Raw genomic sequence first — 11,082 nt, 5'->3', positions numbered from 1 at the left:
TATGTTTAAGTGTGTGCTTATGCAGTGATGGTCAAAATAATATGACTCCCAAAAAATGTGATCCCAGCTAAGAGTAAACAAACTTTTTATCCAGGTAAGTTTGAAAAATTATTGCAGCAATAACTCCAATTAATTATACTGTTTGTTTCTTGCCATTTTTTAAAGTATCGCTTAGATTTCTTGAAATCAAGTGTTTGCATGCAGATTAGAAAGAAAATACATAGGACTAAAATAATACATTTATTACATTCCATGTTACAATTCACTGCCTTCTCATTCCTATTTGCACTCACAGTGCTATGAGAAACTGAAATTATTTCATCAGAAACAAATGAAGTACACAGAAAAGTTTGTCAACAGACAGAAGCAAATGTATCCATAAGCCAAACAACCATAACATTCAATAGGTTTAATACTCCATTACATTGTTCCACAGAAATTAGAGATGAAAGACTTCTTATCCATCCCTTGCCAATTCTGAATGTTTTCTGTTCTCCAATTCAGTCACTGGAGGCTGATTGGCAACTGACAACCACATGAATAGAAACAGCTAACTAGATGAGCCAGGGGAGAGCAGGCTGTGAAATTTGTATTTCCTCTTGTGAAGTGCCAAGTTCTTTTAAGTTTCCTTTGTTTAAAGGTGAATTAATGAAGCTCAGGAACTCACTAAATCTGGGCCTTGCATTGCACATCAAGCTGACTGTTTTCAAGCACATATCTGACATACTGCTGAAGCCACCTTCGTCCCTCCTGCAGAGGAATGTGTTCAGCTTGCTGTCAAAAGGCATCAACCTACATTGCGGAATTAAAACTGACATGTTTCTTTTGGACTGAACATTTTATGAAGTGAGACTCTAAAAGACCAGTGAATTATAGCAGGTAATTTTGTTAATGGTACCCCACTTCTCTGCTCAGTCCAACAGTCAGAAGAGCTTGGTACTCAGAAAGGTCATTCCACAAATAATGCCAGCCATCCTCATCATCTGGGCCTTCAGACTCTTTCAAATTTTCATATTTCATCAGCTAAATACTGAAATAAAGTGTTCATTAAAATTGGATCTTCTGTCACACTTCCTTCCGGTACAACTGCACGTAATCTCACATTCTCCATTGAATTTGGGGCTGAACGCTGGAGTAACATTTCCTCTGAAATGTGTACTGTATATCATATCTTACTATGTCTGGTACCAACTAGACTATAAATATAGTAATCTTATCTGAGAAATTCAGGGGTGGGAGCATATTCAACAGAAATTTTGGGGGGAGGAGGGCAGCCTTTCATGTAGCATTTTCTACACTTAGCTATTAATCATGTCTTTATCTTTAGTACTGAACATCCTTACCTACAGCCAAATGCTAATCCCATTAATCCTCTTTAAAGATCTGTAAGGTCTTCTGTGTAATGCTGACTTTTACTTAATGTATATCTTAATTTTACAGTGATTTTTTGCAAGATCACTTGAGACCAGTTTCTTTTTGAGAAAGGAGGAAAGATTACACTTTTCTATAATGAAGACAATGGATTTAGAAATAGAAATTAGATACCAAGTGTTGCCAGCCAGCAGTAGCCAGCAACAAGAAACTAGTCCAGAAAAACCACTACTGAAGGATTTCTACCAAAGTTCTCACCACAAAAAGGATGGAGAACTGGTCCTGTGATTTTGGGGGGGGATGTATCCCATCTTAGAGAAGGTTCTGCAATGCATAAGGATTATTTTAAATCCCCCTCCACAACACATCATTTCCATTAGAAACAAGCAAGTATCAAGAAGGTAAATACCAGCAATCCATACCACACAGTCAATACATCAACACCACTTGGTTTTGGCTCAGTCAGTGGCATGTGCAGTGACAAACTGAATCTACAAAACCATGCTGTATGAAAGTGGACCAGAGCACACACTGCACTCTTAGGACTGGGGAGTTAACACAGTGACTTTGAGTGCATTGACTATAGCACTGTTACCAGCCTTCCAAATTGGAACAAATTTTTTTGTTGGAACAAATCCGTCCAAATGCAGCGTTATGACTTTTTCTCCAGCACTGAGTATGTGAAGATCATCATGCTTAATGGTCAGAATCTTGGCCAACACCAGGCTGTCTTCCATGAAAAGAGCAAGCAATGGCAGCTGGAAAAGAATTTCTGAAATCTGTAGACATCTTGGACCGCTTCAGGGAACTCATGACACTGAAGTAACAGGAAATGAAGCACAGAAATAAATGTAATCTAAGGTTGAAAGCCACAAGTCTGTATCCATGATCAGGATAAGACAAGCTCAGAATTATCCTTGGGTGTTTTGATATATCCATTCTTTGCTGCTCTAATACCTGCATTCTGTATAAATCTAAACTGATTAATTATCATCTAATCACACTTTTTAACATACTGGAAAGAAAAATGGCTGATTTAAAAGATAAATATTATATTTCAACTTTTTAAAATTAGGGATTAATAAAATCATCACCTTGTGGATGAAATAGATGAGAGTAATTAATCCCATTTAATTAAGGCTTTCTTTGTAAAGGTGTAAGAGATGCTACAAAATCCTTCTGCATTGTCATTTAGGATTAAAATTGAGAGCTTTTGTAGGATGGTTCAGCTAAATAGCATAGCCTGTGATTCTGCATTTTCTTAGAGCTGAAAAAAATATATGTATGTGTGTTCAGGAAAGATAATTCTCAGGGTTTTTATTTTAAAATATTCTCTTCAAAATACCAGTATCAGTTCTACAGTTGATCACAAGAGGGAGACTACATCATCGTATTTCCTCTCATTGTTTCGAATTTTTAAAGCATACAAACAATTTGAGTCATTTTGGACCAGCTCTAATCTTTGTTCAGTTAAAAGTATTAATGACTACTCAACCAGAAATGTGTTTTCTGAGTTTGTCAAACCTCTGAAATTTACAGATAAAGATAGCCAATCCAGTAAACGAGATTGAACAATGCAAAGGCAGTTGGAAAGAAGATCCGAGAGTAGGAGTCAATTTTTGCTATGCGGATGTGTATCCTTCCTTCTCGCCAAGATCCTGTGCGGCAGTCTTCAAAACAACAAAAGAAACTAGCACAGTCTTTTCCTTCTAGGCACTCATATCCATAATCATCATCACGTTCAGGGAGATGATTAATGTTATTAATTGGGATTAGTGTTGATCCAGGTCGAACAGCAATTGCAGGTGGTTTCTTAAGGAAAAGAAAAAAAAAAAAAAGGGAAATACAGTTTTGTGTGGTTTTATTCTCACATTAAGTAATTCCATAGGCTTTCCCTGGCAATATAATCACCTTCAGTACAATAGATAGAAATTCTTAGATTAAAGAAAACAGTTTGGGGAGCTTAGAAAATTGTGAACTGCTGCATGTAATTAGCACATGCAGGCAAAGGATCATGAACGACTTTTACCTGGCACAGTGAAAATTGGGTTGTGCTGGGATTTGGGAATAGTAGATAATTAGTTACACAGACAGGGTTAGCTGATCCCATCTACACAACACAGACAAACATTTTGAAGTCACTCACTTCTTGACAACTGGGTCACAACCAAGTCCACAAGCTATAATCATCACTAACAAAGGAATGATGGTCTTCCCATCTTGTGCAGGTTTTACAAGGAGACTGAATGTGTTCCTGGAAGCTGCATTTTCACAAATATATAAAAGCTAATGGGTTTAGTGCAGCATCACTGGTGAAGTTTAGTAGACTGAGACACATCAGGCCAGGCTATGCTGCCTTACCCTCAGATGTTAAATCCCTGAACAGAGCCCTCCTTTAGAATCCAAGACATGACTCCTTAGGAGAATGCCACTCAAGTCACTGATTAATTCAGTTCTTAATTCTTAGTTTCACTTTCTGTGGGCTTCTTGTATCTGACAAAAACTCAGTGTGATATGTTAATAATTCTCATTGAAAAAATCTGGGTGGCTTCTCGCCTAGTACATATAGTGTTTACCATTCCCTTTTTTGGGACTTTTGCCTTTCCACCTTCCTTTTACTTTCAATAATACAACCCACCTTTCCCCTTTCTATTTCTCTGCTTCTCCACAGTCTTATATGCATCATCCATGTTTTCCTGATTGTTTCAAAAGATATTCTCTTTTTTCATCTATCCTTTATCTTCTCTTTCTAAATCTCATGACTGGTTTAAGCTATTCCATGATCCTCTTTCAAGTCTACCTCATCCCATGCCATCCCACCCCACCCCACATTTAGAATATTATGGAATAGCATCTCTTCTAAAATCTTCAGACCAAAGAGAAGGGTTACATTAACATTTCTCTTATATTGTGTTCTCTCTTTTCTACATTCTTCATATTTTGTCATGTAAGGATATAAAACAGCAGAAAAGGAAGCAGTGAGAAAATCTAACTGGATATTTAAGTTCTCTTAACCAATTATACATGATTAGCAATGAAAACCCATGAAAACATATGGGAAGTTGGAAGCCACCATTTAGCTTCTTGTTGTGCTTTAAAGTCCCACTTCCTGGGAATTACTTTGGCCAGTACACAGATCTCTCTACATTGTTAAGGTGACATTCTTTTTCTTCAGGGGCATTTTACCCAATATCCCAAGAGATGGTGTTAATGCAGTGCAGTATCCACCATGTTTTCAAAGAGCTTTATTTAATAAGTGTCTTTACCAGAGAAAGTTTCACACAGACTGCTGTTTCAAAACTTATTATACATCATAACCTATGGAGCTAATTATAATCCTAAAGGACCTCATTATTCTTTTCAGCTATGATAAAATACTGGCAACACTAAAAAACAGGTGTTCCATGCTTCTATCCTAATTTGAGGCATTGCAAAGAGGGCTTATTTTTATAAAACATGAAAAATTAGTTCAATTTTTTTCTGAACTTAAGAAAAAAAATCTCTATTCTGCTGAAAATAAACAGAGAAAGATGCCTCTTTCTGATGCACACCTACTCTGGTTTTACAAAAAATTTTCTCACTGTTGGTTTTGCCCATGTAGGATTTATGGCATGAGTTGTTTCTACTTGTGGGATAAAACAGGAATCCTCAACAGAAACACCATGGGAGAAGGAAAAAATTACAGTACTGCTTTCCACTGTTCTCATCACCAGCACAGACTGGAGGTGGCTACTGAATTACAAGTTTGAAGAGGTGGCTTGAGAGAGGCAGACACAGTCATCCTGTAGGCTTAGCTACCTACAGGAAATACATAAAATGTGTGTAAGAGGCAATGTGAGGGAAAAGAGGAAGAAAGACCAACACCTCACAAAAATGCCTTTATATAAATTGGCAGAAATTGAAAAAAAAAACCCAAAATGACACAACAATACACCCACAACAAGTAGATATAAAATTACATGCTGGTTTTTATGGTTATGCCTACTGAAATTGTAGATAAAATTTCATGTATTGTGAGATCATTTATAATACACTCTGATAGGATCAAACCCCATCTATTCTGCAATAACACTAAGTACAAAAGAAAGCCATTGTCTTTGGAGAACATGGCATAGTTGATACACTCATTTCAGGTGAAATGATCATCAGAACAAGATCCACAACTAATTAAGTTTAATCTTTCCTGCCCAAACTCATTATCCTTACTAATGTGGATTTGCATAAGCCAATTCATACTACCTTTCTTGAATGATGCCAGCACATATTTTCTAGGATAAAACTACGGAAATTATTTGTAAAATCTCTTTTTTTTTTTTTTTTTTCATAAGATCATTCATTGTGGCTTATTGGCACCAGTTCCTGGAATAGTTACCATTTATTGTATTTTGCAGTAGAAATAGAAGATCTATGCAAGGGAAGTTTCCCAAGGAAAAAATCACTTTTAAATGAATTTTCAGAAGGAATTTAACTGCCTTTTAAAATTAAACTGTTTTTTTTGAGTTACATATCTGTGACTACAAAACTAAAAGAATTAATAGAAGTCTTTGACAAAAATAAAGGGGGAAAAATAAAAGAAAAAAAAAAGAAAAACTAGAAGTATTTGTAATGGAATTACTTTGCATTAAATAATTAGATTCCTTTTTTATTTATTTGGAGCAAGAAAAGTCACAGCTTTTTATAAAACATCACCAGAGAAACTCCTATCAAATAAGAATCCTTGCATCTAAGTACATTAAATTTAATTCTCCCTTTTTTTAGTGTAATCTCTTTCTTTTTTATGGTCTTATAACCATAGCTTGTTTAAAGAATTCTGTGCAAAAAGATTTCTTTTTTCAACTTCTTAGAAATAATTTGTTTAAGAACCCAGTAAAACACAATTGGACAGTGTTTATAGTATTATATTGCTAATTTTAATCTTAGTGCAAATTCCAGCATTTTTTTCAGTAAGTTTCATAGTTTCTATCTCATCATTATTCTCCATTTGAAATTTTCATAAGCACTGAAAATCTCAAAGCACTTGGAAGATTATTGCACACATGGGTGACGTGTGAACAGATTCTGCAGAGTGTCATTATTTCATTCAATAGAGCATACTGGCAAACTACTTCAGTGTCTTTTGATTTGTCAGCAGCTGATCTTTAATTTCTGCCTGGTCTGAATAAAGCACTGTTTCCTGATATTTTCACCTTCTCTGAGTTGTGCATGCCAGGAGCAGCCCTGCCCAGCTCCCTGCTCATTGCTGAGACCTCACTGCAGCCCCAGCCCAAACTGACCCTGCTGTGCTGGCACTGGGACATCCCCACAGCCTCATAACCCAGCTGTGCCCTTGCCAAAGCCTGCATTCTGCCTCTTCTGTGCCCACATTTATCTCTGCCACTAACAGGAAGCAGGTTTCCAGTTTTCCTGGCTGTGCAGGATTCCCTGAGGATCAGAGTGAAGTCTGACCAAGGCAGCACGGGGAAATATTAACACTTCACCACTAGCCTTGTCCTAAATAGACAGCTGATCCCCTTAGAACAGCTCACCAAGGGAATCCTAAGGGCTCTCATTTCCCTGGAATCAGCTTCACAGTGCCCCCATAAGAGAAAGGCCCACAGCACTGCTGCTCAGAATGCGTGCATCAATTCTTGCTGGCATGATTTGCAGAATGGATATGGTCCATAACAGGATTTCTGCACTTCCATATCTGCCATTGCTTCTGTAATTTCATATCAATTTCTGTTTTACCTCACACAGAGCTGGTATTCAGCCTTCATCCAGAAATGGCAAGAGGTATTATGGTTCAGGAATGCTCCTGCATCTTTTGATGCAATGATTTGGAAAGGGGCTTTACAAAACTAAAGTAAGAAAACATTGGAGAGAATTGAAGGAAGTATAAAGACTACCTTTAAATATTTGAACTGACTTCCAACATTAAATTCTTTGGACATTGCAGTATGCTTACTGCAGAAACAGAAAGCCTCTTAAAATTGAATAATATTTGATCCTGAGATGTGTGGAGCTTTACCATAAATACGTCAACTTGTAAAAGCAGAAAGTTAATTTAACCAGAAAGAAACATAGAAGCCAATTTAGGAAAGAATTAAGATAGAATTTCTGCAGTGGGATTTAGAATACTGGCCAATAATAAGCATTTTTTTCCTTTGCAAAGCTTTGTAAGACTTAAGTTAGGTGATGCAGATCCAAGGAAATCCTCATACCTTCAATCCATTCACATTATCTTTACTTGGGCAGTTTTAGCTGTGGTTCTCTGCCAGGTTTTCAGAAGCACTGTGCCCCTACAGAACCATCTCCATGGGCACACACTTCTTGGGCAGTTCTAGAAGCACCAAGGGCATGGAATATTATGTCAAACCAATCTCCACCTTAGGCTCATGTGTCCTCATTCACATATGTGAAATCACCTAAACCCTTTGCTCACTAGTTGCATTTACACAAGATTAGTACAAGCCCCCAACTGCAAAAAAAATGAAAAAAAAAATTAGTGTTAATTATCTTTAAACATTAGCTTTTCTACTTAATAAGCAGTCTCTCAAAATGAATGCTACAATAAAAAAAAAACAACTCTGTATTTCTTTTTTTTTTTTTCTTGTTTGACTAAACTTACTGATGGCTTAGATTTTGCCTTCTTTTCTTTTCCTTTGTCCCCTTTTCTGCTGCTGGTAAAGTAATGTAAGGTGCCATATTCCATCAAGGCAGCAAACACAAAAATAAAGCAAACTGAAACAAAAAGGTCCATTGCTGTCACGTAGGAAACCTTTGGGAGTGACTTCCTAGCAATTGTGCTCAGTGTTGTCATGGTCAGCACCGTTGTGATCCCTGTAGAAAGAAAAGAAAGGGAAAAGGAAAGAAAGAAAGAAAGAAAGAAAGAAAGAAAGAAAGAAAGAAAGAAAGAAAGAAAGAAAGAAAGAAAGAAAGAAAGAAAGAAAGAAAGAAAGAAAGAAAGAAAGAAAGAAAAAAAAGAAAAGAAAAGAAAAGAAAAGAAAAGAAAAGAAAAGAAAAGAAAAGAAAAGAAAAGAAAAGAAAAGAAAAGAAAAGAAAAGAAAAGAAAAGAAAAGAAAAGAAAAGAAAAGAAAAGAAAAGAAAGAAAAAGGGAAATGAATAGGTAATCAAACTATACTGTCACCAAAAAAGTAATCATATTATCTGACATAAAATGTACACATAAATACAGTAGAAAAACAGTACAACTAAGCAGAGAAAATTTTATAAGCACAAGGAAGTCCCTTAGCTCGAAAAATTTAAATGTTTTAAACTATGCATTCAGAAATAAAAGATATATTATTTATCAATGATTTCAAATTTTTGACAAACACAAAAAAATGGATAATGTTTCCAACTGTCTGTTTCTGAAGAAGACATAGAAGATCAAATTTGATGATATTTACGGTTTTCTGGTCTCATTCACTAAATTATCAGATATGCTTTCAACACTGTGTCTTAAGTAATAGAAAATGTTTCCCTTAATCCACTTACATACAAGCTAATTAAAAGAACAAACTGTCCTTAATAGCTGTGTGTTCAAAATCTCAACTCTACCACTCTTCATTAGCTTAGGATTTGTAAGGTTTTAACACTTTCTTCTTATATTTGATGCTTCAGGGAGATGCAAAGCCTTTTACACAGTAGTCCAAAATTAAAGTGTGACCTTACCTTTGGAGAGCTATACTTGAACACACAAATAAATTGTTATTTATGTGCACACGATTATTAAAAACAAAACCAAACAACAAAAAAAATCAAAACATTGAATCACTGGTCACTATGGATGTTCCTGCAGCAGGAAGGCAGTAGTGCTTTTCCAAGAGTTTTCCCAATGAAATTACATGCCTAAAAGGGCAAACAGATATCCAAAGAGTTCTTTAAAAGTGCTTCACTCCCACCAGATACTTTTGAAAATCAATTTAGTATTTCTCTGTATAGCTAAATATCTAAACATTTTTATCACCTCAAATCATTTGCTCTGGGAAACCACAATCTTCCAGGATCTTCCAATACATAAGAGAGAAAAAGTCTATTCAGTGTACCAGACTCCAGCACCCCTCCGGGTGAGAGATGGCACCCACCATTCCCTGCACTGACTTCCATTCAGAGAGGACAAAAAGGGACAGGAGTTTTTCCAGCCTTGTCTGCTGTGTGAAAGGCATGGGGGCTGTCACAGGGAGCAAAACTTCAACAGCAAAGCAGCTCCTTGCCATGATAAACCTTGCTTAGCTTTGGCTTTCTTGTATTAATTTATCTTTCCATAAAATTTTGTCTATTTGGCAGGTACCCTCTTTCTTCTTCTCCAGAACATTTGCATGCAAGAAATGCATCCTACAATCTGTCAAGTGATGGCATTTGTGTGTTTACAAGAAAGGATTCAGAGCTACCTGCTGGGAGCTGTAAATAAGATAATACAAATGTTTGCATCTCATCTCAAGTAGAGGAAGGCTAGTACTGCTAGTACTGAGTTCAACTTAACCATGACGTCAGAGATCTAGGTTCATGGCATAAAAAAGTGCTTTGTAAAAAGAAAAAGCTGGATACAGAACTAGAAGAATACTAATAGAACACTTTTTTCCCTATTATAGCTATTCTATTATAACTAGTCAGAATCCACAATGATGTTCAATGATTAGTCAGTCAAAGAAATCTCATGAGATTTCTGCATCAAGGTCTAAAACTATCAAAAATAAATTTCACTTATTTATTCATGGTTCTTAGACTCTCTTCACTAAACTCTGCAGCATTTTCAAATAACATAAAGTCTGAGACTTAGATTTTCTTCCCTTATTTTTTCATTAGGCTACTGAGCCATGCTGGTTTTTGCTTTCTTTCTCTCTTAACCCATTAATCTGGTAGGCTTGCTGGTGGTCCCAGCTTCAGTGGGAAAGGCAGAGTTCAAGTGTGGATTCACTTGTAGGGTGGGAATAGTGTGTTCACAACGCTCTAACTGATGATGAAAATTAACTCACATCTCTAACTTCCTAGGATACAACTCAGCTCTTGTCCTCTCCCCCAAAAGAGGTCTGCTGTCACCAGTTCTGCTGTATGCATCTGTCCTGCTAAGCTCAAAGCTGTGTCCTGTGTGCTCCCTGTACCTGTATCAGGCTTTATGTGGGGACTACAGCTTTTCTCTGAGGCAGCACATGAATCCTGAACAGTCACACTCAGCAGGCTGATGCCATGCTAAACAGGTTGGCCAAGATGACACTAACACAGAATTATCTTTGTATTAGAACTTGTAACACGCTTCAGTACTGTCTGTAGTAAAAGCAGGAGGTTTTGTGAATTATAGGCTTAACTGCTTGAAGTGCAAATTTGATTGCAAATTTTCTGTCCTATCCTGGGTCTAAAAGAATAATTGAATCATTATATTAAGAACAAACAAACAAACAACCCCTCCAAACACGAACAAGCAAAAAACAATCAAAAATTCTATGCCAACAACAAAAAAAAAAAAATTAAACCAGATTTTCGCCATTTTTGCTCATGTAGTAATTACTTGATTTTTTTCCATGATGTTAAGTGTCAGACTAATAATTGCCACATGACAGTCCCTGGAGATGATAAAAAAACATAAAGAAGAAAAGATGTATTCATGTGAACAAGAGCAGACCAAGACTTGGATCAAGATTTCCGTGCTCAGCATATCTTCCTTAAACCCTGCCATGCAACCACAGCAGGATTCTCTCCTCCCAATGTTGCAGTTCAAGAGAATGACCAATG

At 36.4% G+C, this 11,082-nt stretch overlaps 1 protein-coding gene across 1 annotated transcript in view; it reads right to left on the bottom strand.

The window, feature by feature from the left end:
• Positions 1–229: 229 nt before the first annotated feature.
• Positions 230–11,082, bottom strand: part of GABRG1 (gamma-aminobutyric acid type A receptor subunit gamma1) — a 55,323-nt gene continuing 44,470 nt past the window's right edge. Inside the window, exons 8-9 of the mRNA XM_056489783.1 lie at positions 7,979–8,190; positions 230–3,183 (exon numbers count right to left, since the gene is read on the bottom strand). Of these exons, the coding sequence (XP_056345758.1) occupies positions 2,905–3,183; positions 7,979–8,190 (491 nt within the window). The 3' untranslated portion in view covers positions 230–2,904. The remainder of the gene's footprint in view (positions 3,184–7,978; positions 8,191–11,082) is intronic.

This window comes from Oenanthe melanoleuca, chromosome 4 (genome assembly GCF_029582105.1).
Source record: "Oenanthe melanoleuca isolate GR-GAL-2019-014 chromosome 4, OMel1.0, whole genome shotgun sequence".
Taxonomy (NCBI): Eukaryota; Metazoa; Chordata; class Aves; order Passeriformes; family Muscicapidae; genus Oenanthe; species Oenanthe melanoleuca.
The sequence above is the reverse complement of the archived record's forward strand: the minus strand, read 5'-3'. Positions and strand labels throughout refer to the sequence as shown.